This window comes from Psammomys obesus, unplaced genomic scaffold (genome assembly GCF_907164565.1).
Source record: "Psammomys obesus unplaced genomic scaffold, mPsaObe1.curated_primary_1811, whole genome shotgun sequence".
Taxonomy (NCBI): Eukaryota; Metazoa; Chordata; class Mammalia; order Rodentia; family Muridae; genus Psammomys; species Psammomys obesus.
This window is the reverse complement of record NW_026592710.1, coordinates 8,203,515-8,230,861: the sequence shown is the minus strand read 5'-3', so window position 1 is coordinate 8,230,861 and position 27,347 is coordinate 8,203,515. Positions and strand designations below refer to the sequence as shown.

The 27,347-nt window shown below is 45.9% G+C and overlaps 1 protein-coding gene across 4 annotated transcripts in view; it reads right to left on the bottom strand.

Annotated features, from left to right (window-relative positions):
• The window catches only part of Vps13d (vacuolar protein sorting 13 homolog D), a 223,693-nt gene that overhangs the window by 69,178 nt on the left and 127,168 nt on the right, over positions 1-27,347 (bottom strand). For all 4 annotated transcript variants that reach the window (XM_055615224.1, XM_055615225.1, XM_055615226.1 and 1 more), the window contains 8 exons: positions 24,765-24,944; positions 22,449-22,565; positions 21,418-21,567; positions 17,419-17,568; positions 16,539-16,635; positions 13,998-14,146; positions 6,211-6,345; positions 5,061-5,228 (listed from right to left, as the gene is read on the bottom strand). In XM_055615224.1, the coding sequence (XP_055471199.1) occupies positions 5,061-5,228; positions 6,211-6,345; positions 13,998-14,146; positions 16,539-16,635; positions 17,419-17,568; positions 21,418-21,567; positions 22,449-22,565; positions 24,765-24,944 (1,146 nt within the window). The remainder of the gene's footprint in view (positions 1-5,060; positions 5,229-6,210; positions 6,346-13,997; positions 14,147-16,538; positions 16,636-17,418; positions 17,569-21,417; positions 21,568-22,448; positions 22,566-24,764; positions 24,945-27,347) is intronic.

Sequence of the window (27,347 nt, the reverse complement as noted above, 5' to 3'; positions counted from 1 at the left end):
ACACACACACACACACACACACACACACACACACACACACACACACATCCATGGAGACCACAGAGGGTGTCAGATCCCCTGAAGCTGGTTTAAGGTACCATGTGGGTGCTGAGAACTGAATCTTGTCAACTGCAAGAGAAGTAAGAGTTCTTAACTGCTGAGTCATTTCCCCAGCCCTTACATATTAGTATTTTAAAATGATATCCTGGTTGCCTAGAAATCTTTAAAGTAGTGAAGTAGCACAAAGGAATTTTCCACTTCAAAGAAGAGGGCATCAGGAAAGGGGTCTGAAGACCAGAGTCAGGTTACACATTGTGGTTTTGACTATGATACTGGTCAAAAAACTACTTCTTATAAGCAGGCTGAAACTGTTAGAGATGATAATTATGAAAGTGAAAACAAAAAAACAAAACAAAACAAAAAAAAAAAACAACAACAACAACAACAACAAAAAAACAAAACTCCAGGGAAACAAAATCTTCTAGACACAATGATCCTGATCTTCAACTGTCAAAATTTAGTTGATGTGCTCTTCAGAAATTTGTAAAAACCAACTATAGTTTATTTCAACCAGTGCACTGACTACAATACTTAGGGAAGATCAGACACTGATATGAGGACATGAAAGTGCATTACTAAGCTTGATTACATTCAATTTCTTTTAGTCATCGTCTTGGTACTTAGACATGGAAGCACTGCACTGGGGGAGACACTGGTCTTTTTCTTTTGGTCTCTCTAGCTTTCCATCCTTTCACACAGCTATACTCTGAGTGATGAGGTGAAGCCATTTGAAATGTTCACTGCTCACTGTTAAGGTGACAACAGCAGACTTCCACACGTGACTGACTGACACTAGGAAATAAAGGGCTGTCACTACTTTCCACCAGCCTCCTTTCCATTGTCTGCCCAGTAGAAGGAGATGAATGTCAAAGCTGTTCTTGGGAACCTCGGTCCTTTGGAATTCCCATGCCACCTAACTGCTCCCCTGTGCCAAGCATGCTTCTGACCACCCAGATGTTTGAGATTCGCCTGACCTAGGATGGATCAGTCAGCACCAGAAAACTGCCTCTAACTCCACAGAATTCAAAGCAAGGGAATCCTTTTAGCCTTCATGGCTATTAGAGAAAAATTAAACAAAAACGCTGATGCCAAACATGTGAGTCATTTCTCCACATGTGAAAACCTGAACATACCTCATCTGGGGCAGAAAAGGAAACCTTCAGGTGACTTGGGATCAAAGTGATTTTGAAAACAAAAAAAGCTACATTCTCTATGGAGTAGATCACTGTCTGAAGCTAATTTCACTCAACTTAAAACCATGCCAACTCAAACACAGTAAAACCCAATGCTTACGAGAAGCCATCCACCTATTTCTCACTTATAGGTACATGGAAAAGCTATTATGGGGATAATCAGCTCGACAATAAAATGGAACAGTCACACGTAATGACAAAAACAGACACAAGCCATAAATTGCCATTCCCTTTCAGAATCCACACAGAACATTCTTTTGTGCGAAGATTTAACTTTCTCCTTAAATAAACAGTGCCTTCGTCTCGTCTGAGCCCTATAAATATACTGCCTGCAAAACAAACACAAACAAATGCTAGTTCCTAAACAAAAGGCAGCTGGGCTGCCCTGCCTGCTGCAAGGCCACCACAGATGAGGCAGGCAGCAGGGCAGGGCTAGTCAGAGTCTCTGGAATAAGAAAGTCTGTGTCCACTGGTCAGTGAGATGTCCCAGATCTGGTTTCCTGGGACAAAGGGCCAGTGAAGGAGAAATGGCTCAGCTGCATACTGCAGCCCAAAGTAGGGAGGAAAGAAGCAGGAGACCATCATTTGAAGTCCTAGCTGGACTGTGCAGAAGTCACTCAAGGCCAGCCTCGTTCTCTACCTGCCCACATTATTTTAAGTGTTGTTAAAACCCTTGACAGTTCAGACTGAGAGCAGGTAGAGCCTTTGGTTTGTTTGCTGAGACAGTGTCTCGCTTAGTAGCCTCTGCTGGCCTCAAACTCATGAACCTCCTGCCTCAGCCTCCTGGGTGCTAGACTCTGAGGGTATGTGTCACCACTCCTGGCTATGGCATTTCCTCTTGTTTACTCTTTACCTTATTGTTTTATTTTTCAATATGCATGGGCGTGTCTGACATACCCTTAGAGGTGATGCTCTTATATCGAAGTGTGAGTCAATGAGGGAGGGCTTGGGGAAGGGGCTCCTGGCAGTTGGTGGCTGAAGGAGGAAGAGTCACTTTCTTTCGGAAACATGGCTGTGGTAAGTTACCCACGCCACAGAGAACGATCTCACAACCATGCAAATAGGAGCAATACCAATAGGATTCAGGGGGTTATTCATAATAAAATGGGGCAGAAGTTGGGAAGGAGACAGAGTGGGGCCACTAGGGGGAGTTGGGAGGAGGAAGTGGTAGATGGACATGATCAAAATGCACTGTAGCAATATATGAAATTTTCAAAAAGAAAGAAAGAATGATGGAAGAAAGGTAAAGCTTTCTACAGCTGTCTGTAGAATGGGGTCGATCCTTACTTCTGAAATTCAGTTTCTTAACTGACATACCGGGAATAACAGTGTCTAACCCAACTGGGTTACCTACATGGCCACATGTCACCAGACCAGAGCCACATTTGTAAGCACCAAGCTCTGACTGCCTGTGTGTGTGGGTGTGGGAGGGGGAGCTCAGGCACAACCCTCCCTCCTCCAGGCCTGCTGGTAAGAGGACAAAGGGATAGGACCACAGTAGACTGACCAGCTAGGAGAGCAATGTTCCTGTCCAGTAACAAGCTTCCAGTGGGAAGCGAACAATTACTAATATTTTAGGTTCTCTAAAGGGCCTGAGAAAGGACCTTAGACACACAAGTGGAGTGGGGGTAGGGAGCTGGACTTAGATCAAGTCCACTGCTGTCATTTTTAGTTACTTGACCTTGAAAATGTTTCCAAGCCTTTTAAGCCTCACTTCCTGATTTGCAGGCTAGAGATTAACTCCAACTAGACAAGGGCCCCTCCGTCACAGGCCCAACAGGTAGAAGACCTTCAGTAGTTGCTTGCAAGGTGTAGATCGTGCGACGTGGCCGTGCTGTGCTTTGTCCTGGCCCAGCATCTTTCCCTGTTAATACTGCTGGCACCAGGAATGCCACAGAGATACCAGTGCTTTGTCCCAGATACAACAACAAAAAACTGACTCCAACACCACAGCAAAGCGGGGTGGCTGACAGTAGCTCCATGAGGGACAGGGGCACCTTCTGCCCTCTTCCTCACTGGAACTCTGCATCTCTAAATCCTCCACACACAGGCTTGCCTCTTGTGTCATCTGCACTCCCTCATGAATGTGGAGAAGCAAACACAACAGCTCAGCAAGGCAACATTAAAGGTCTGGTTTCAACCCCCAGCACTACAGGAGAAGGGAGAGAGCGTTTACCCACCACACACATAGCATCAAAGATGGCCTGGTCTGGTGTCGGTAGACAGACCCACCCGTGTGAAGTACTAGCTTTCATCTTGCAGCTAGATGGACTTAATTTTGTAATAATAAATCCAGAGTTCATCAAAATAAATTAGAAAGCAATTTCCCTCAGTAGCAGCTTGTAACTCCAATACTGCTCAGCTGACTGAAGACAAGATGAACTCATGAAATACGCCAACTAAACACACACTGAACAAGGTTGGCAGTCAAGCCCTAGAAAGCTCCTTATGCAAAAGCAGTAACAACATAAAGTATGATATCCAGTAAAATTTAATACAAGCTTTAAGTGGCGTGCTTACAACAGAGTCTTGCAGGGCATGGGCTGACTTGGAGTCCGGGCACTGAACGAGGGCGCCTGGGAGCTGAGCTGTGCTGCACTGTAATGTCCAGGGTCGAGGACAGTGTGAGAAAGACGCCAGCAGATGTAGGCACTGTCTTTCAGACCTTGCCCTGACTTTACCAGCATCTAAGCTGTACTCTGAAAAATTCCTTCCTCTTCCCCTTTCTCTTATTCTGAAAGCAAGATCTCTCTGTGCTGAACCACAGGGGAGTACTTTTGCTGACCAAGTAACACCACAGCCCCAGGGACACTGATCTAAGGGAGGATGTCCTCCCTGGTGACATTATGTAAAAAGATTCCCCATTCCCTGCCCCACACGCCTTATGAACGAGAACACACACAACACAGAAGAGGTATCAGCTGTACCTTCCTGCCTGCTCTACAGCATGGGGTGAGTAGAGGGGTGGGGGTAGCAGTGTCCTGCCAGAGCCTCTGTTCCTCTCAGCAGCCCTTGATGGAGTATGACCTGGGCCTCAGAGGCATCAGGCTCACAGGAAGGAGGAACAAGTTCCCAAAAGTACTTCCTCAAGTCTCCTTCACGAATGACAGGCAGTGTCCCCATGGACAGATGGTGGGGCAACAGGAAAGGAAGGAGACAGGCTCTCCAGGGACAAGATGGGCTCAGACAACTTGCATATGCCATGGAACAGCAGCTGCACTCCACCACCTCTGATGCCCACCTTCACACAGCCGCTGGATACCAACAGCGGACCATCGAAACATCCACCAAGCAGGATGCCAGGAAACCGAGAGGTCATGGGCTGCAAGACTCTGGAGAACAGCCACACTGTCCTCCCACAGCTGGGTTCACACGGCTTGCAAGGCCACAATACTGCTGGAGCCCATTTAGTTCAGTTGCGGGGATTGGCTGGTAGGTCTCAGGCAGAAGGTGCAGTCCAATTTCATACTGTTTGGTTTGGAGGTTTTACCTTGCATTAAGGATGGTACCCGAGGCCTTGGGCATGCCAGGTATGCCCAAGTTGGAGCCATACTCCAACCCCTCAATTTCATGTTCACAAAAAGCTAGCTCATTCTGTTGGTGTTGGGAAGAATACAGAAAGGGCAGGGTCAAGAGACTTCCACAGTGAGCAGGCAAGCTCCAGAGCTGAGTTATGGAAGAAAAACCTATGCAGTAAGGAGGCAGAGGCTGTGACTGCAGCTTCTCTGGGCCAGCAAACCACCAATGAAACTCCAGTGGCATGGAGGCTCTTGAGGCTATTCACAGGATTTTTCAACACTCCCTTACCTTTGCAGCAGAATTGGACACTCCATGCGTAACATTTCTTATGAGGCCCCCGACATTGCCATACTTTATCAGTCCAGTGACCCCTTCAGAAACATCATTCAAAAGACCCATGGGATTGCCGAGGAAGTCTACTGATCCTAGGATCCGAGCTGCCTGGCTGAGGAGTTCCTGTGGAATGAAGTGGGGGAGAAGAGCCACGTCAGTGCCAGTGTCCCCAAGAAGAGGTTAAGCATCTATCTCATCCTCCAGCACTGTCAACAATGACTTTTTCAGTCTTTGTCACCCACCAGTGACCTCCTGTGTTCCCATGGTGCCCCTAAACTTCACCCAACACACACACATGCTGGGGACTCTTATGTAATATACTTAAAAACATGCTTCATGGCTAGTTAGGAGAATAAAAGCAGCTGTGAGACTGGAAAGATTCACTGGGGATTTTTATGAACAAGCATCAGCTTCTCCTTCCCATAAGCCTGCTAGGACAGTCAGGCAGGAGCGAGGAGGGGTGAGTCTCTGCTCACCTGGAGCACTTGAGGAGAGAGGCTGTGGGCCTTTGCCTGCCTATGCACCTCCTTAGAGGCAGCCAGGGAAATATCTCCAGTAAGGGAAGGAAACAAGGGAGGTGGGATGAGATAAGCTTTGACTGGGGAAGCTAACAAGATCTGTATGGTCTGATGATCTACTGAAGGCGTTCTATTCGGGGCTGGGCAGTCTAGATTAAACATATAAAATGGAAAACATCCAATTTGCTTTAAGAAACAAGTCAAGTTCAACTAAAGGTCAATGTCTCAGAGGTGCTAGGAACAGTGGTGTGGTTGTTGAAAGCAGCCCATGCCTGGCACACAAAGAGTTCACAGTTCTCTGTGTTGTCACTGAAGCATCAACTAAACCACTAAGAACTGTGACTAACCTAGGGAATCCCCTGAGACTGGCTCTGAGGGGCAAGACAAACAGCTCTTAAGTCAATCTTGGGATTCTCAGGATATCTAGTGTGTGTGTGTGTCTCTGTGTGTGACCTGACCTTCAAGACATGTGACATGTTTTGGTAGTGACATCTTAGTAATGGATTCCCAACACCCAAAACAAAGTTGCTTGGCCCTGGCTGCCCCCAACCCCACTGCACCCCACCCCTCCCTGTCTGCATGCACACCTCTTGGAAGTGCTTGAGGATGTCATTGATGATGAACTCCTTGGTCTCATAGGGATGCACCCGAGTGAATGGGTCCAGATTAATCACAGCATCTTCAAACCGAATCAGTGGGAATCCCAGGGTACTTTTCAGGGCCTAGTTAGGGAAGAAAGGAAACTACAGACTTCAGCCTCAGGATGTTTTTCTTGGTTGCTACAATTCTATAATCCATGAAAAACTATGTTTTAGACATAATTACAAAAGCAAAATATCACAGAAAGATAGACATATCTATTAGCCAAAGTTATACACATTGAGCATGACAGTATTAGCCAAAGCCACACACATCTAAGCATGACAGAAGCAAACACCACCAGTCTCACGGCAGAATTCCTTCTAGTTTGTTCGGAACCTGTGTTTGCCACACTCTCCTTTTTGACTAACGCACACTGCACAGGAACAACACAGCCATCACATATAACACTCAATTTATTTTCTTTTCTTTGATTATTTCTGCCTTTTATCTTCACTTGCATGTTCCTGTATGTGTGGTGTGCATACATGTGTGTTTGCATGGTTATGAGCACAATAGTGTATGTGTGTGTGTGTGTGTAAGTATGTATGTGTTGAAATGCAAAGCTGAGCCTTCCTTGACTCTTTTCTGTCTATTCTTCTGAGGCAGGGTATCTATCTCCATCATACCCAGAGTTCCCAGGCCGCCAGTCTTCCTAGACAATTTGCTCCAGGGACCTCTACTCTGCTTTCTAAGACTGGAACTGCAGACAGGACAGGATAGGATGTCCACTCAGCATTTTCTGTGGGGCTCTGCGGATCATAACTCCTGTCCTCTTGCTTATAATGGCAAGAGCTTTAACTACTAAGCCATCTCTCTAGTCCCCAGGTCAGAAAGTGGATTATCGGTTCTGCCTTGAAAGTAGCCCTGCCCCCTGCATAGAGTGTTTCATTCCTCCACAGATTGTGTTTTCCTGATTTGCATTTTTACATAAATGGATGTTAATATGTACTTTATGGTATTTCACTAGGCTGTTGCTATATCTTACCAGTTTTCATTTCTGTATAATGTTACATCATGCAAGTACAATCCCACTTACCCATTAGTGTTGGTGGAAAGTTGGGTGTTGTTTTGTTTGCTTTGTTTTGAGACAGACAGGGTTCTCTGTGCAGCCATGTCTGGCCTGGAACTTTTATGTTAACCAAGTTGGCCTCAGACTCACAGAGATCCTCCTGTTTCTGCCTCCAGAGTGTTAAGCTCAAAGGTGTGCACCACTACACCCAGCCAGAGAAAATCTTTTGCTGTTATGAATGAAGCAGCTGTGGCATTCAAGGACGTCTTTTGGGTGAACCTGCCTGGATTTTTCTGCTTGCACATTTGTTTTGTTTGGTGCATGGTCTAGGAGGAGCAGGCTGCTGGCTCATAGAGAGTGAGCACTCTGAACCTATGTATATACTGCCCAACAGTTTCACAGAGGAGCCGGGAAACCTCACACTTATTCCAAGATCTAGAAAAGCCTGTTGTTCTGTGTTCTCGTCAACAACTGGAAGAAATCGCTTTCCTGAGTTTTTGTTGGTTCGTTTTTGTCTGGTGGAGCCGAACTCAGGGCCTCATGCATGCTAGGCAAGCACTTTGCCTCTGAGCCACACTCCGCAATCTTAGCTTCTTATGAAACTGACACTCGCATCGTACAAGCTGGCACCCCAGCAAGTGCTCAAGGGTGACAGTGAGGCCATGCACATTTCATAGCCATGCTGGTTCCTGGACACTGTTTCTTATGATGTGCTTATGTGGGCCTTTAAGTGTCTGAGTTATCGGAGCATCTTCTGCTTTGGAGAACTCGTATATGTGGATGAGCATATTGCAGACACCTTCCCTCACCCCATATCTGGTCTTTCTATTCTTTAAATGCTGCCTTTCAATCACAAGACAAGCACCCTCTTCTCAATCTTTTCTCTTACGGTCAGGAGCGCTCTGTGTCCTCATTACTATGGTCACAAAGCCTGATGTCTGTTTTAGTCCTCACACTCACACCGTGAAGCCTCACGCTTGGTTCTTATGTTACCTGAAACCCCTGCACATCTCTTCAGACAGTATCTGCCTAAGCACTACTGAGCACAGAGCCTCTTTCTACTGCAGGCAGTGATGGTCCCGTGACTGTCCCTGTTTGCCACAGTGCTGCCACTGCTGTGGTCCTGTAATGAATTGTATGTGCTCTAGCTTCACTCTTTACCTTAAGGACTATCTTGAGTACTCTGCACTATAAATTTTGGAAAACAGCTCTCCCACAAAATCCTGGAATTGTCCTCATGATCATGACCCATAGGTTAACTGAGGAAAAGGGCAGCTTCACATTACCCAGCGTTCCACTGTGGTAACAAGGCTTGTCCCTAATCTAGCAAGGCCTTTACCATCACCAACAACGTTCCTTTTTTCTGTGTGAACACCTTGTGCACATTCTTGTACACCTCGGTACCCATGGTAGACGAAAATGGCCACAGTTTTCTGTATCTTCTCTGGATATACTTTGGTGTATTTGCCAAAAGTCTATTTTCCCTTCACCAGAACATTTAGTAATGATTGTTACTTGTTTCAGCATTAAAGCCATGCAATCAGTGAGCCTCAGATGAGAGAGACCTTCAGGCCTTTACACTGCTGTTTCTGATGCCTCCACCATGTAAGAAAGCTGGCATTCCCTTCCTTAAAGATATAGACTCAGTAGAAAGGTTCTGTTGACAACCAGCCCCACCCATCTGACCTGTGGGAAAGGACAGGATGTTTGTTGTGATATTTCATCTCCTAGAGAGATAAGAGATGCTCATCAACAAAGAAATAGAGACCATGAACTTGAGAGATGGTGGGTGAGTGCATGCCAAGAGTTGGAGTGGGGAAAGAGGGAAATGATGTAATTATAATTTTATTACAAAATCCTTTCCATCCTATTAAGGCTCCTATCATGTTTGGTCCCCCCCCCCCCCAACACACACCAGACACAGTAGTTTGTGCTTGTAAATTCCAGCACTTGAGAGGCAAAGCCAGGCCTAGGGCCTAGGGCCTGGGGACTGCTCTACTCTAACTGGCACAGTGCAGATCAGTGAGACCTTATCTCAAACACAAGGTGAACAGCTCTTGAGGAACAACACCCATGGTTGTCCCAAAAACACATACACACAGAGAGAGCCAAATAGAAAGACAAATTAAACGCTGAAAACACTAACTACTTCCATCAAAGACAAGACTTTTATAAAGAGTTTGTAAAATGAGAAGAGATAAAAGACTAATAACCTGATAGAAATCTGGCTGAGTGTTAGGACCAGAGAGTTCATGGTAGCGAAACCTAGCATTTAACAGGAAGAAAAACAAAACATCAAAAAAGACCCAGAAGCAACAGTGGAGGAAGGTGGGCTAGAAGAGGCATGACATGAACACAGGGTCAAATACCAAAAAGTAGAGGACAGGACAGAGATGAGGATGGGGAAAGAACATGGTCCAGTACTTTGGGAAGTCACTGATGATATCATAAGGAAGAATTTTAGGGGCTGAGACCATCCTTAAGTTGCCAGTGTGGTGGCACACCCCTCTAATTCTAGTGCTTGGGAGGCTGAGACAGGAAGATTGCTAGGTATGAAGAAAACCAGTTTGAAAGATAAAGTTCAAGGCCAGCATACCCCACCCTCCCAGCCAGACAGAAGATAATGCTAAGTGTATAACTAAAGTCAGACAACTAGCCAGGAGCAGATACCAGACTTGAATGTGTGTTTTTAATAACAGCAACTACCCATTTGGTAGAAAGCACACAAGCCAGAGGGGGCCACTATTTCTTCTAAAAACCCTTCTGCCACTCTTTCAGCCATGCCTCCCACCAAAGAGTAAGTGGGCATGAAATAAAAGAACATGCCAAAATGTCCCCCATTTCACTGACAGTGAAACTGCTAGTCAGCCAGCTTAACTCCTTATTCACAGCCAAAGGCCAAGCATGCTGTGAAAGGGACTGAAGCGTGTGCTCATGCAGCTTACCAATGCAACACCAATAAGTTCAGAAAAGAGAAAGCATGATTAAAGATTTAAGCTTAAGCCAAAAAGCTCAAAACAAAACAAAACAAAACACAAAAATACCACCAAAACACAACTTCCTCATTGCGCCCAAACATTAAAAACTGGTACACTGCTGCAGGGACCTTTGACCTCTACCAAGCTGCCAAGCCCTCACAACAGACACCATCCAGCCTGGAACCAAGGAAGTACCCAGCCTGGAGTGAAACTGTCGTCACCTAGTCATTTACTGCCCTTTATTTGCAAAGGTGCAGGGCCAGCCTCCTGGGCTGTAAATTACTCTGCCACATTCAGGCTGAGCTAGTCAGTGGAAGGAGAGGCACAAGAGGGAAAGACAGACGGAATTGCTCCCTCCGGAGGAACTAACTCAGGGACTAGTTTCATACAGTAGGACACAGTGCTGACACTTATTTACTCAAGTAGCAGCTTCCTGTTGTAAAATGGATTCTGGAGAAAACAAGCCTGTGCTCATAAGTTCTTAATAAAATAGGAAACTATCTACCCCCACCTCCCAGACAAAATAGCTGAAACCTTCCAGAGACATCGAGTTGAAAGAAGAAATACCTGTCCATGAGGCCTCAGATCACAGTCCCTGGGCCGTGTCCTTTCCTTTCTTAGTTTATCCCGCACTAAACAAAACTGTCTGGAATTCATTTTCTAAAGGTTTATTTATGGCACATAGAGGCTGTTTATGTGAAGCAGGGCATTTGCCTGTTTCCCTTTGGGGACAGTGTTTAAAGCTACGGGGCTACTTCCCTCTCTGGCACTTTCTGAAACACAATTAACAATACTGGATCTTTTTTCCTTTTAACAAATCTGGTTTTTATTTAGGGAGGGGAGGGAAAAAGTAAAGGGTCTGAAGTTTCCCAACAAATTATTTCAAGCCTTTGAGAAGACAGTTTTAGGCTTTTTAAATAGTGTCTTTGTTTGAAATTCCCCCTCACCCCCACCCGCCTACCCTCTGACCATTAAAGTGTGGGTTTTCTTCCAAACTAGATTGCTCAATTAAGGTCCTTCTTTTGTTATACCCCAATGCTCTAAATGAAAAAAGGCCTGCTGTAGGCCACCTTTTGAAACCTTTTAAAGACCCCCTGGTATCTTTTGATCTTTAAAGGAGTTGGAGAAACCCCCATATAAAAAACTACCTGACTTTTCAATATGACCATGGCATCTTTAACATGCCATGCAGAGCATGAAGAGAAGAGAAGAGAAGAGAAGAGAAGAGAAGAGAAGAGAAGAGAAGAGAAGAGAAGAGAAGAGAAGGGCAGCCATGCTCTTGTGCCTGTGGAATGGAATATTAACTTCCCTCCTTCTGTCATTCATGAAGCCAATGGAGATAGCAGATGTAGATGGCTTTAGTCACCAGACAGACACTATATCTGGCTACAATGTACCTCAGTGTAAATCTGGATAACCACTACCCCCCTCCCAAGATTTCTGACAGCCTCACTCTTGCCGGGTAATCCAGAGAATGGAGGCAATTGTTCCTTCAATACGAAGACAGGGTTACCTTTTAGTCAGACTTCTGTGGTTGCTGTTCAGGGAGAGGGTTCCATTTCCTAAGCACAAGTTTTTAGTGATTCCATATTCATCAGAAAGAACATATTGCCCTTCCTAAGAGCTCCTAATAAAGAGCTGTTACTCTGTTTAGGAAACTCTGAATAAGTGATATTATCTTAGGAATCCCAGACTCTGGGAGGAACACTCAAGGTATGGTAACATGATGACTTCCACAAGCCCAGAGCTCAACTCTTAAGTTCCAATCCCAACATTTTGCCTGAAATACAGGTATGCCATGGCATCTGCTAGCAGTGCTTGAAAAATGTTCCCTCAATAGAGTGCCAGGCGGACAGTCAACATGAAGGAATGTGTTCACTTCAGCGTGCGAAGGAAGCATCAGTAGAGCTGCAGAGCACACATGGCATCAGTACCACAGGACAGCAGAGCACACATGGCATCGATACCATGGGGCTGGGACCAGGCACTTCTGCTGGGAGCACTGAGAGGAACGCTGGGGTCTGTGTTCTTTAACAAGATGATTTTAAATCAAGAAGTCTCCACTTGCAGGAAATGCTTAGCATTGGCTTGCTGGGTGAGAGCCAAGTGTTCTGGGGGAACAGACTTTATCAAACAAACCCATTCCAAAGGTCACAGAAGTCAAGTGGATACTTGTGAATATTAGCAAGACAGTAGTTTTCCCATGGTTTTCCCCCTCGCTCCCAGGCTAATTATAAGCATCTCTAGCCTCCTGGGAAATACAACAGTAGGGCAGATTAAGCAGCAGGACAGTGAGAGGAAAGTACTGTGCCACTAATCTCAGGACGATAGCCCTGACCCCGGCTGGCCCTCCTGTGTCTGCATTCACTGAAGCTATCACCCCATCCCAGCCTTCTGTAGAACCTAAGGCTGAGTAGACAGTTGTCTCATCACCTGTAGGTCTACTTTAGAGGCTGGGAGTTGGCAGGCTGTGGCACATGAGGCCCACACATGTTCTGTCAAGCCCAGAAAGCTGAGGTTTTTTGTTTTTTGGATTTTTTTTTGGGGGGGGGGGTTGTTTTGTTTTGTTTAATATGAATTGGTTGCCAACTTTTAAAAACTAGGAGATTCCATATAAAAATACAGACTTCAAGCTTTTCTTTGAAAACCTGAAGATTTGGCAGTGCTGGGCTCACACTCCCCCTCCAACCACAGCAATGGGCTGCAGTGGGGCTGTGCCGCCCCCCTCAGACAGCGGTGCTCTGGGTTAAAGGTCCTGAGCACCAGGCCAACCCTGCAGCCTAACCTGCATGGGCATCTGAACACAGCAGGCTCATGGCTCATTTTAGCCATCTAGATGTCCCTCTGTGGAGAGAGTGGCCATCCTGGATCTTCTGAGAGAAAGCAGAATGGGCCAGTGGGGGAAAGGAAGTGGGCAGTGGGAAGAGGGAGAGTTGAACAACTGTCTTCAAGTGCAACACAAGGAAGAACCAGAAGCAATGGCTTCCAGTCTGAGGAGGCAGATTTTGAGTCGAAATATAAAGCAAGATGTTTCCGTAATGATCTGCAAGCTACTCCTGCTCCCGGCATCACCTTGCTACTAAACAGGCTGAAGAAACAATGAACTTCAGTCCCACCTACCAAGCAAGGGCACCATGGAGGGGGCATAGTCTAACAACACCCTCTCCTATGTGCCAGGGGGCAGCACAGCACAGTGGGGAACCCAAACATGACAGACTTGGATTGGAATGTCAGCCCTCTCCCTTCCTTAAAACATGCCTTGTTACTAAAAACAAGGGTGGCACCAAGGCTGTACTGGTCACCTATGAGCAAAGATGGTTATGGCCTACAGCTGTACAATGACAGCCTCCCTCGAAGGGCAGACTTTTCTAGTGACAGTCTTCACAGTACAAACAGTCTCTTCTCTCTTAGAAGAGACCAAGAGTTATCACCTGGGTGGTGGGTCAAAAGAGAGACTGTCTTGCTCAGACCAGGACCAAGCCAGGAAGAGGTTCTGCTGCTCTGAGGTAAGCCGGAGCCACCTAAACCGCAGATGGATGTTACATTGTCCTGCTTTTGTCCTTTTTAGCAACATCTTGATCTTCAGCCCAAAGTTATGCCCAAAACATTAGGCAAAAAGAGTGTTATGCACGTTAATGAACAGCTATAAAAGGAAAGGTACAAAATGAAGGCTGAGTGATTCCAGACAGGGAGAGTGGATGTTCAAGGTGTACTCCCATGGAGAGTGTGCCAACTGTCAGCTCACCTTAAGGTCCAGTGGCAGCTTGTTGGAGGTGAACACACTCAGCTTGATCTGGGGGATGCTGATCTTGAGGTTCTCGAAGTAGTATCGAGTTGGTGTTCCCCCCTGCTCCGCTGTCTTCTCATGGAGATTTTCATCATATTTTTCCACCTCTGACCCAAAGGAAGAAGTAAAAACACAAAACCAAAAGTTGGCATCATAATTCAAACATGTGTGACCTCACATAGAAACCTACACAAACAAAATGTCATCTTTCTTGGTTTTTTTTATGACTCAGCCAAGCATACAGTCAGTATGCAGAGGCCAGTTCTATAGAAAAACAGACTTTTGTGTTGGTTATCCGAAGGTAGCTTAGCGTCATCTGCTTACCCATGACTCTGTGCCACCCAGCCGACATCTCAGAGCCAACGGTCACAGGTTCATTTGCTGGCCAAAGACTTGCCAGAACTACTGTTGTCATTACTAGCATCTATCATCCAGGTCATAGGACACTAGAGTATAATACATCTTAACCAAAAGGACCCCCTCAACATAAACAGGGCTCTGACTAACACAGTTCCTGCTAAAGAGCTGGCACAGCTGACTCATGGCAGCATCCTACCTGAGCAGGGCAAATCTCAGAAGCAGGAAAATCAAGGTAGAGTTTTTTTTCTGCTAGCCCATGAGTGCAAAGGAGGGGCATAGGCTAGAACATAACGCACTCTCTGCATGGGAGGATACACACACATTCAGGCAGCAGATTTCCCCCTGGCTTCCTGTGTCTGGGAAGGAAAACCAGATAGCATGCTCACAGCTACATCAGCACATTCCCAGTGGAGGCTGCTCTCAGGTCTGCTCAAAGCTGGAGGATGCTCTACAGGAGACCTGCCTTCCATACTCAGGAAACAAAACTGGCTACTCAAGTGGAGGAAGAATTGACAAGCCTAAGGTTATCAAGAAGCATACAGTTGACAAGACCTAACCCTAACCCTTACCCCTTCCCAAAAGCCTAAGTCCCTTGTGCAAGCTGTAAGAGATGTCCAAGAGGGACTTATAGGAACAGTGTGACCCATGAAACCTAAGTGAATCCCGTTGGGAAGGAGCCAAGCAGAATGCCTGCCTGGCTGTTGGACATGCAGGTATGCTCCGAGTAAACTGGAGCCCAAGCCAAAGTGGAAAGCACAGTACTAAACAGACAGGGCCTTGCTCTTCCTTCCAAATACTTGTCTCCTTCTCTTTTTTACTTTCTTTCTTTTTGAGGCAGCAAGGAAGGAGTCCAGCACCCCATGCATGCTACCTACATGTTGTGCCACTGAGCAAACTCCCCACACAATCCTAAATACTCTTAAAGCTCCATCTTTTCCTATTTGTGAAGCTGAATATAAATCTAGAGTATAAACACAAATGAATTTTTCTTGCACTGTGGGCATAAATACTTTCCCTCCAGCCAGCATGGTGGACAAATGCAGACAAGAACAAAAGCCTCTTTCCCACCATTTCTTCAGTTTAGGTTTTAAAAGGCTAACACATGGAAGATAATGAACTTGAACATGAACTGCAAAGACAGACTGTCTCAAAACAAAAACCAAACAAAAGAGCAAAAAATGAGCCAAGTGGCTAGAAAGATGACTTGGCAGTTGAGAGGGCTTGCTGCTCTTCTGGCAGACCAGAGTTCAGTTCCCAGCAGCCACAACAGACAGCTCACAACTGCCTGTAACTCCAGCTTCAGGGTATCTGACCCCGCCTTCTGGCCTCCACAGGCACCTGTACACAGAGGACAGACACACGCACACACACACGCACACACACACAGAGGCAAAGACACACACACACACACGCACATATGCACAAGCATGCACGTGTGCACAACACAGGCACACACACACACGCACACAATAAGTCTTTCTAAAAGGTTGTGCATTGACTTCGTTCTTAGCTGCAGCCCTGAGCAGTCACCTGACAGCAGGAGAAAGAGCTGTGATGAGGAAGCTAAAGTGACAATGGCTGAACTCTCTCTCCAGCTCTTCAAGAAATGTTCGCTTTCTGAGAGTGACCGGACTCCCTCTCCAAAGGCCAGAGGACAACATTTGTAATGGCATTAAGGCACCGGCGCACAGATGTCAAAAGTCAGTAATTGAGGTTAGCCAGTTTTTGTTTTTCAAACTAAATAAAAGCAACTGCCAAAAAGGCATTTCTGACTCTTGGCCCTGAGCTGGTTTCATAAACAAAGTGGTCTGCTGAATGACAGTCCTCATTCTGTTACATGACAGCACAGAGACAGAACTTGCAAAGTTCAGAGGAGGGTGTCCTGCTTCCTAACAACCTGCTGTCCCACACTCCAGGATGCCAAGGCCCTCTCAGGGTTGCCCAGTGCCTAGGCATGACTCAGACAACAAGCCAGTTTTAGAAAGGGAGCTGCTATACTGCCAACCTGAGCCAGCTAGCTCAGCCTAGGAGGCGGGGAGCTAGCTTGGTTGTTGTCTAGGGACGACCTGTGTTTTATAAACAGACTAACACACTACTGTGGGCCAATGCCAGGCAGAAGCGGAGAGTGATCAGCTTTACCTGATTCTGCCTGATCGTAGCCAAAGAAACTTAGTAGCTTGAGCAGCAGTTTCTCCTCAATTTGTACTGTGAACCTCTGAGCCGTGACCATCAGATGCTAGAGAAAAAGAAAGTCTGGTTTACAGGCACATGCTATAGCAGCTTTCATTTGCACAGTTAGGCAGGTCCCAGTGAGGTAGGCAGGCATGGCGACCCTATAGTTCCAGCAGAGCCGGGCTGCTGGTTTCTTTATCTGTGTGATTTAATGATAAACAACTTGTGGCTCGCCTCTCTCTGCCTTGCTTCAGTGACCAGAACTTGAGGTGTTCAGTGGACACTTTGCCACCCTTCTGCCCGATGCCCAGGGCCCCACCGGTGAGAAGAAGCTGACTGGGGTCTGTGGTGGAAAGCCACAGGTAGGCTTGGTCCCCATCAGCTCCCACTTTTGCAGCTTGCTGCTATCACAGCTGGCTTCTAGCTGGGGACCCCCCAGGCCTGACAGCTTTCTCACTTTTAACTGTCTGCTGTTAGTACAGGCATGGCAGTTTACACGGCACACTGCTTGTTCCAAAGGCGGACTTCCCACAGCTCTCTAGAATTATCTCTGGACCACTCAACCTTTAGCAATAGACCGCAGCACCTACAAGATACTGCTTCACTCAGGAACGAAGACATGGGCCTCACTCCATGGTTCAGAACTACCACGGTCACTGAAATCATAGGAGAGGAGACAAGGTGCCAAGAAATGGCACCTCCCTCAACAGTCAAACAAAAGCCACGTATGCCTCAGCCCTGAGAGCCACCTTTGTGCATACACTGTGCTGCGGCTGGCTGTGACTGGCTCTGAGTGACCAAGCGTGCCTCCATACATGCCCCTGGCCCGGCCTCCCCACCAGCCCACCTTGTAGATGTTGGTCAGCGCACTCTTACTGGGGAACTTCACCGCATTGACTTGCACAGCAGGGCCTGTCTCAATGACCTCGTTCTCATTGCTCAGGGGGGTCACGTAGAGCATGAATGGCTGAGTGGTGCCAATAAGCTGGTTGTCCACCTGGAGCAGGAAAAGCCAACGAGACAGAAATACCACGCTGATTAGCTATTGTTTTTACATTTGGTGCCTCATACTAGCAGGCTACTCAGAGACCCCTGGCCATTCTGCCACCTCACAGCTACGGCGTGCGTGTGCGTGTGCGCGCGCATGTACACACACACATTCTCTCTCTCTCTGTCTCATCCAGGACAAGGAGGGTGACGATAATGGGCAACTTGGCACATGGCAGTAATCCCAGCACTTGGAAAGTGGAGCAGGAGAAGTGAGCACTTGAGGCCAGAGTGCACCACACAGCCAGTCTCTGTCTAAAAATAACAACAGGGTCAGCAAAATGGCTTGGCAGGTAAAGGCGTTTGCTGCCACGCCTGCAGACTTTAGTTAATTTCCAGGATCCACATATGGAAGGTGAGAACTTATTCTCTCAAGTTGTCCCATGCCCTGCACATGCACATTCTGCCATACGCACACATACAAATGCACAAATAAAAACTGTATTGACAATAACAACATAGTAGCAGAAAGTAGGTGAGTACTTACTTCTTCACTAAGGTTTCACTTAGTGATGACTAAGAAGTTAGCCTAATTTAGCCACTCCACAGAACATATACATTTAAAACCTCATTTTGTTTTTCTTCTGATGTCCATCCTCTTTGCCTTTCAGGATGGGGATTGAACATTTTAGTTAGGGTCCTCTCTTTTGCTTAGTTTGTTTAGATGTACAGATTTTAGTGGGTTAATTTATATTATATGTTTATATGAGTGAGTATATACCATGCATGTCTTTTTGCTTCTGGGACAACTCACTCAGGATGAAAACAGGAAACAACCTTGAAACCTGCCACAGAGGGCCTCTGAAAGCTTCTGCAGTATAGACTGTCAAAGCAGATGCTGAGCCTGATGGCCAACTGATGGGCAGAGTGAATGGAATTTTATGTAAGAAGTGGGAAATAGTAAGAGCTGGAGGGGACAGGAACTCCACAAGGAGAGCAACAGAACAAGATAATTTGAACACAGGGAACTTCCCAGAAAATCATACTCCAACCAAGGACTATTCGTGGAGATGACCTGGAACCCCTGCACAGGTGTAGCCCATGGCAGTTCAGTGTCCAAGTGGGTTACCTAGCAATGGGAAGAGGGACTGCCTCTGACATAATCTGATTGGCCTGCTCGTTGATCACTTCCCCCTGAGGGGGGAGCAGCCTTACCAGGCCACAGTAGAGGACAATGCAGCCACTTTTGATGAGAACTGATAGACTAAGATCAGAAAAAAGAGGAGAACCTCCCCTATCTTGGGGAGTGACATGCATGCAGAAAGGGGAGGGAGGGTGGGATCGAGAGGGGAGGAGGAAGGGGCTTATGGGGGGATACAAAATGAATAAAGTGTAATTAATAAAAAAATTTTTTAAAAAAAGGCAAAAAAAATAAAATAAAATACAATCATTAAAAAAAAATAAAACCTCATTTTGACATAATAAATATAATTATTTCCCAATTAAAATAATTTCAAAATTGAAAAAAATCTTAAAGCATCAAGCAAGTAGACCTGTTGTGCCAAAAACTGGTTGCCACACCCATCACAACCTGCAGTGCCCAGCACCGTGCTGGTCACCGTGCATGTGACACTTGGGTGTAAGCATCAGCCCACTGTCCCAGCTGATAGGTGGACACGTGTGGAGCAGCCCTTGCTCAGGCTGACCAATGATAGAGCCGGTTGTACCTAGGCTGTCCTGCCCAAGGCCAGTGTTCTTACTGCTGAGCTGTTGATGCCTCCCCCTCGTTCCAAACTCCTTGAAGATGAGAGAACAAAGACCTTGGTCATCTGCAAGCTCTGAAGGCTGAGTTGTCTCTCCAGCCCCCAAAGACGGCTTTTGATCTCACTGGTTTTTTAGTTCTGCAATTACAGATTCTAGTTCATGGGTTTCAGACGTTTAGTGTTTCTGTTTTCTTTCTGTCTGTGTTCATATGTGGAGAAGAGGACAACCTAGGTGTCCATTCTCGCTTTGTTTGGGACAGGTCGGTGCTGACATGTGTGTGCACGTGGAGGTCAGAGGACATCTTGTGGGAGTCAGTTCTCAGAACCGAAACAAGCTCCTTCATTGACTGAGCCACCTCCCACCTCTCTTCTACATATTTAAAAGTTCTAATCAGGTGTGTCTAACACTCAAGCTCTGAGCCACGAGCAGCCTGGGACAGCTACAAATGCAGCACAACACGAAATCATAAACTTATTAAAACATTCTGAGATTTTTCTTTTCTTTTTGTGGTTTCTTTGTAATTCAATTGCACAGCTCTCAAGTGAGGCTTCTGCAGATGACACAGTGTCACAATGTCAGAAGGCTAGAGTCTGTGATTAGGCGTATCAGTGTTCACATGTGTCATGTCCTCTTGATTAATTAATTATCCTATCATTAGGAAATTCCCTTCTTTCTCTCTGCTAATACTCTTTGTTCTGACATTAATCAACGTGACTCCTGCTTCCTTCCTCATGACTAGTTAAAGCACAGGGCCCCCACCCCCGGGCCCTTTTAACCTATTTGTTTCTTTACAGCTAATAAGTGGTGGGAGGGAGAGGCAGGGTCTCACTGCACCTCATGCTGAATCTGAACACATGATCCTCCTGCCTCAGCCTCCATGCTGATTACAGGCCTTCCTGATGTGTGCTTCTTATGGGTGGCAACTGGGTCTTGCATTTTATGCAATCTGACTGTCTTTATGCTGATCACACTGACAATTAATTGGCACCATTGTGTTTTTGTCTGCCACCTTGCTATGGCTTGCTATGTGTCCCATATGTTGTCTACCCCATTTTTTGCCTTCTTTTGGATTCATCACACACTTTATTCCACTTTATTCATTACCTACAACCATTATCATTGAGGCGGGTTACAGTATTTAACTCAATGTGCTGGCCTACCATTAAATGACCTATCACTTCATGTACAAAATTACAATGCTGTACTTCCATTTCTCCCCTGCAGACTTCACAGCACTGTTGTTAATCATTTTACTTTTATATGTGGCTCAGGGACCACAATGCAGTGCTGTCGCGCTTGTCTAAGCAACCATTACCTCCTTAGAAGACTTACTTAAGAAGCCTAGTGCATGTTTTTCATGTCTTCATTTCAGGTTTTCGTCTCTACTCTGTGTTGATTGCAATTCTACCAGCACCGTTTTCTGTCTGTGGGGTAATGTTCTCTAATGCTTTTGGAAGCTGTGGTCTTTAATAGTAAATCCCGACCTCCACGTGTATACTGTGTATGTACCAGCTGCCACCCCCAGTAGCTGAGTTACTTATACATCACCTGGAGCATCCGGAATTCAACTTTCTTTGTATTAGCAGGCACAATGACCATGCCTTTGATGATAGAACTCAGGAGGCAGAAACAGCCAGATCTCTGTGGGTTCCAGGCCAGCCTGGTCCTATATAGTAAGTTATACTAAGCCAACCAGGGCTGCATACTGAGACCCTGTCTCAAAAGCGAAGAGAATTTGTGGGAGATGTTGGGGTAGAAGCTCTTCACAGGGATGCCTCTTTTAAAGATCAGATATTTCCTCCAGGGGCTGAAAGGATGGCTCAGTAGTTCAGAGCACTTACGGCTCTCGCAAAGGATCTGGCTATGGTCTCCAGCACCCACGTTGAGTGGTTCACAACTACCCCTAACTCCAGATCCAGGAGGACAGCTGTCTTCCCTTGGCACTAGCACTCACGCGCATGCGTACACACACAGATACACGTGTAATTAAAAGCACTTTTTAAAGACATTCCCCCAAACATTAAGGTGCGTTTAGACAGCAGACACTTGGCGTGGGTGGACATAAAACAGGACGACCACATTCTCGTCCTGGTACCTGCACATCCTGTATGCTGAGCTCCAGCATGTGACTGGCTGTCAGCTGGGTGTAGTGGATGTTGATTCCTGTGAGGCTTGCAAAGACCAATTCTTCTGGAACTTTATTAATTAAAGAGATACCAATCCCGCCTTCTAACCGCACCAGCACCTGAAAGGAAATCAAAGCCCTGTCCATTAACTGCTTACAACAGAGCTCACAGTGGCCAGAAGGGTACACAGACGTGAATGGCTTCCAGTCCCTCTGCTCTTTTGCTTTGAAAAGCAGAAAACCACTGCAGAGTCTCACTGGTCAGCTTTCTGGTTCAAATGTCCTCCTGCCCCTGGGAGCCAAGCCTTCCACTTTGAATGGTCAGTCAGGTCAAAATCCCAGGGAATGTGAGGACAGCACACAACACACACGGATGCTGCACAGCATAGGGAGGGATTACTCAAGAATCTTGCTCCCTGTTTGGGATGAGCCCCTAGCAGATTATTCTGTGCACATCCACGTGGCCATTTACTTAAGCACCACAACAAGATCAAAAAAGCAGGCTTCCCCACGCTCATCTTGATCTCAGACTTGTCATTCTTTCCCAAAGCACAAACACAGGAAAAGGAAGAAGGATTTAAGTCAGATGGAGGGAGGGGAAAAAAAATCACATTTTCTTATTCTCTAAGTACTATTAAAATCTGGATCATTTAGCTTCCTTTTTGTCGTCTCACTAGGGCAACATCTGTTATTGTTTGATTCCTACCTAAGATCCATACGTCACCCAAATGACATAAACACACATGTGGTAACAGTAAACACAGTGAAACAGCACCCCACACTCAGAGTTCACACAATCACAGAGCAAACTCTCGACCAGCTAACGACCAAGACAATTAATCTAAAGCATTTAGAAAATTTACTGCCTGGGCTGGCAAGACGGCTCAGTAGGTAAAGGTAGAAGGAGAGAACTAACTCTTGCAATTTGCCTTCTGATCTCACACATGCTATGGTACTGCACCCACACATGCACACATGTAGAAATAAACTGATAGACTTACTTCCAGCTCTTGCTGTGTGTCTGGATTCCTCAGTTTCCGCAGCTCCTGCTCTGTAACGGGAAGTTCCTCCACTTCATATGATGAACGTTCGCTTTTCCTCTGGCTGACATCTGTAATCTGAAATCAAAACAGAACAAAATAAGGGCTCACACTTCCATGCCAAATATTGGTCAGGAGCCACTATATGCCCAGGAAACCTTTGGAGGCTAATTGCTTCAAGGCTGCCAGGGCAAGATCTGGGTTATAATGAAGCAGGTGAGCTTCTGAGTCTAGACAGCATTCTATCCAGCTAAACACCTGGGTGCCTCATAGAGCAAGGACAAGCCCCACAGAGCACGGGCATGCCCCGCAGAGCATGGGCAGATGCTCAGGTCCCGCAGAGCATGGGCAGGCCCCACAGAGCACGGGCAGGCCTCTGCAGTGCATTTGTATTTGGCATGAGTAGATGGCTCTGAAAAGCAGCACTACAGACTATGGTTTGGTACATGATGTATCAGAATGCTCACAGATAAGTCCTCCACTGGCTTCTCCCTATTACTCTATGACTGATGACTCTGCATCTCCAGCGCACATCTCACCTTGAGCCCCAGACCAAAAGTCACAATGGCTTTTGGACATCATCACAGAGAAACATGAGGCCACCTTAGCTCAGCAAGTGTCAATATAACTTCTGGTTCCTTCAAGCCTGCTCTGCATTTTGCCTAGTGATATATGGACCCTTATCCCCCTTGATGCCGACAACAGATTCCTGGAGGCCACTTAGCCTTATGCCTCATCCCACACCTATTCACTGACTACTCAATCAGCTTCCTCTGGATTAGCTTCTCTCCACCCTCCCACTCTTGCCCTGCACTTTGCTCTAAGCCACCATCTCCGACTGTCATGTCGACTGTCATGCCAGAGCCTCTTAGCTGGGCTTTCTCTGCCTCCAGTCTTTTCAACACTGCAGCCAATGAGTTATCTTAGATGAATACTTATCGTGCCAACCCTTGACTCCTGCCTGCCTTGGACAAAACCTTCTGCCTTTAGTATGAATCTCAGACCCCAATCCTGTCTCTAGTCTAATTTTTACCATATGCATGTGCTAGTTTCTCCACTAATCAGCTTCCGAAATACTAGATAAACCGTGATAACTAATGTTGGTTGTCAATGTGACTATATCTGGTATTAACTAACACTCAAGCAGCTGGGCACACCTGTGGAGATTTTCTTGATCAATCATTTGAGGTAGAAAGTACCATCCTAAGTCTGGAACACAGCCAGTAGCAGCTTATATAAAAGGACACAGTGCAAGGAAGGTTTTGCTTTTTGCCTGCTTGCCTTCTCTCTTGCTGGCAAGTTCATCCATCTACTGCTGAGGCACTCCTTCACTGGTGTTAGAACTTGTCTCTTGAGAAGTCCAATGTATACTGAACAGCAGCTGAGGTATCCAGCCTTGTGGCTTAACGGCTCTAGGGTCTTGGTCTTTTTCCATCAGTGGACTAGTGGGGCCACCGACACTTCAATAAATCCCCTTTTAATATTCATACCTATATTTGTTTAGAATTTCTGTTCCTCTAGTGAACACTAATTCAGTAACTTACTCTGTTTATCTCTCAGCTGCCTATGCCCTTCAGACTGTCATTTCATGGTCACATGCTTAAAAACTGAAATGCTGCCTGCCTCTAAGAGCTGCTCAGTAAATCACCTCTGTGTGAACATGACCAACATGGCAGTGCCCCTGTGCCTCATCTTCTCTGTCAGGTTCACTTTTCTTGTTAACTTGGTGCTAGCTTGAGTATTACATCTTGTAGGAAGCTCCCTCAGCCTCAAGCATAGTCCCCCTGAACTCCCTCACTTCCTCCCTTTATGACGTAGCATTGTACTTGTCTGGTAGAAAAGCTCCTCTCTTCTTCTGAGTGGTCATACATCAACTATTTTAAAAGCGAGTACACATTTTTTCTTATCTTTTAAAATTCTTTTACGTTGAAGAAAAGGGTCTTTTGATGTAGCTCAGGCTGGCCTTGAACTCAAGTGACCCCCTTGCCTCAGCCTCTTAAGTGCTGAGTATGAGCATGTACCTCCATGCCTGGTTCATTCCTAATCATTTTTAGACTTTACTTATCTTTATAGTCACTTCCACTCTAGCTCCCACACAACTTTATAATGGAGACCCAGCCCTTTCTTACAGATGAGGACAGCACAGCCCACATCCAGCACGTGAGTACACTAAAACAAGTATCTGTTACTCGCCTGACCATGCGGGTGGGAAAGGAAGGCCCATGTCGGCCCTTCTAATTCTTTTTTTTTTTTTTTTTTGGCCCTTCTAATTCTTACCTGGAGTGCTCGTGTTGGTCCATCTGGGATGACTCTGATGGACAACATTCCAGAACCAGGCCTCATTTTTTGGTTAACAAACTGCTGCTCTGGTGGAACTGGCCCCAACAGCTCCACTGATGAGTCGGGACCAAGAACAACTTCAGCTCCATCAAACAATCCAGAAAGCCCTCCTTTGGCCTAAAAGATGTCAAAATAAAGATATGAAAGGAAAGGCCATAGCACAGACTTAGACATTTCAACATATCACCTGTGAGACAAGTGAGATGAAATTCTCCTTTGGGAGTCACAATTTGTTAGTCTTGCAAATTAAAAAAAAAAAAAGGTAGCACTGTATATAATGGCAAGGTGCATGCATTGCACTAACGTGGAAGGTGACACACATGTAAGCGGGAACCCACAAACAAAGCAGACTGGTTGTACTCCGCCTTATCACAAACCTCACTCACTAAACATAAGTTCATAAAGTAGCCAGAGCCGGCTTTGTTTCTTTGAGTATTACCACTGAGGTTTGTCTAAACACCTTAAATATTACAGAACTGATCATTAATTATTCAGCTTTCCCATTAAAAAGCCAGTCCCAGAACAAAAGCTTCCTTTACGCTGACAGCAAAACAACCAAATAGCCCCAAGTTGTGCCACTTCTGACCTGTAATACAGCAATGGGACACAGTTCGGCTTTTGAAAAAGTCATAGTCCCACTATGCTCCTCACACGAAATACAGGTCTATGGGGCAAGGCCCATGGGGACACACCACAGACTAGAAAGAACAAATATTTCAGTCCTTTTTCTTTGTTTTGGTTTCCAGGACAGGGCCTGCTCTGTTGCCTGGGCAGCTTCAAAGTCATCATCTCCTGCTGGAACTGTAGGTCTGTACTACCATCCACAGTCATCCTTGTTCACTTTCGATACTGAATAATGAAAAGGCACATAGGACAGGTTTCAAATACAAGGAACACCTTTCATAAAGGTAAGTTTAGAAAGTATATACATAACCTAGAAAGGGCAGGTCAGAAATGTGTGTGAGCCTTCTATTGCTGAAATGAAAAGAAAAAAAAAAAGGTTCCTAACCAAAACACGTTCACAGAAAAGAAATGGTGGGCAGATGCAGGAAAACAGCAAACAATGAAAAGGGATTTGGTGGGAGGAAAATGCTCCACGAAAATTGGAATTTCATGGACTTAAAAAAAAAAAAAAGGCTAGAAGTAAAGTCAGGGTCAGACCCGGAACCCACCAATTATAACAAGCCTTCTTTTGCCTCTAGAAGTCTGAATTGTACTGCTAATTGAAAATCCCAAATCCACTCCAGATGTGAGCTTCACATAAGTAAGCAGCTGGCCTTTGAAGAGAAAAGCTCAGGGCCACAGAGGTAAAGAAAATAAATCTCACCAAACAGAAGAGGCTTCTTATGGCTGTACACACCACCACGAGAAGAGACCCTGACGCCACCAGGGAGAGGAACACTAACTGCCAAGGGCCTGATGCTGGACTGCTGAGCTCTGTGTGAGTCCCGCAGTGGGTGGACCTGAACACGCAGTCACTGTGTTGCTCTGCTATGTGCTCAACCCTCCAAGCTGCCCTCCCACCTGCTCACCTCAGATGCAGAGGCCCACACCTAGCCCAAAAAAGGATGGGTGGGAATCTAAATACCTGACAATACCCCAAGTGCATATTTGCTTATGAAGTCCCTGGAAATCTGTTATGCCACAGACTGGCTGAGAACAAAGACACTCTAGCAGCCTTGACTGTCACATTTGCTACAACAAAATACTCATTTTGATACCACCAAGAATGTAGCAAAGTCAAAGACATGTCCCCACACCAATGGGTCATATAGTGCCAAACGGTCAGACTCGAGAACATTTCCATAGAAGGAACACATGCACACTAGCACACATGTATTTAACAACAATTAAAGAAAAAGAAGGCATGAATTTGAGAGAGAGCAAGTGGGGAGGGCCCGGGAGAGTTTGAAGAGATGAAAGGGGAAAGAGATATAATTACAATATAATCTCAAAATTAAAGAGAAAGAAGGAGATTGGCCAGCCAACTACTGAAGGGGGGGGGGGGGGGAGAGGAAGAAGATGACAGTGGTGACAAGGACCACAGTGCAAACTTAGGACCAGCTCCGACACTTTACAAAAGATATTGTAGCTTCCAGGATCTAACACTAACCCACCACCTCAGTGTTAGGCTTTTAATGGATACTTTTTTTTTCCTCCTTCTTTTAAAAAGTATGTAGGTACACAGGGTGCGGTGGCACACACCTTCAATCCTAGCACTCAGGGAAATAAAGGTAAGCAGACTGCTGTGAGTTCAAGGCCAGCCTGGTCTACAAAGCAAGTCTAAGACAGCCAAGGCTACAAAGAAAAACCCTGTCTCGAAAAACAAAACAAAAAGTAGGTAGGTAATTTATGTCATTAATGGAAAAATTTTTCAGAGAAACCAAGAACAGAAGAAAAGAAGCCATTACCCAGGACAGCTACTTCTAACACACTTGGTCTGTCACCTTCAAGAATGCATGCTATGGAGCTGGAGAGATGGTCTGGTGGTTAAGAGTACTTGTCGCGCTTGCAGAGAAC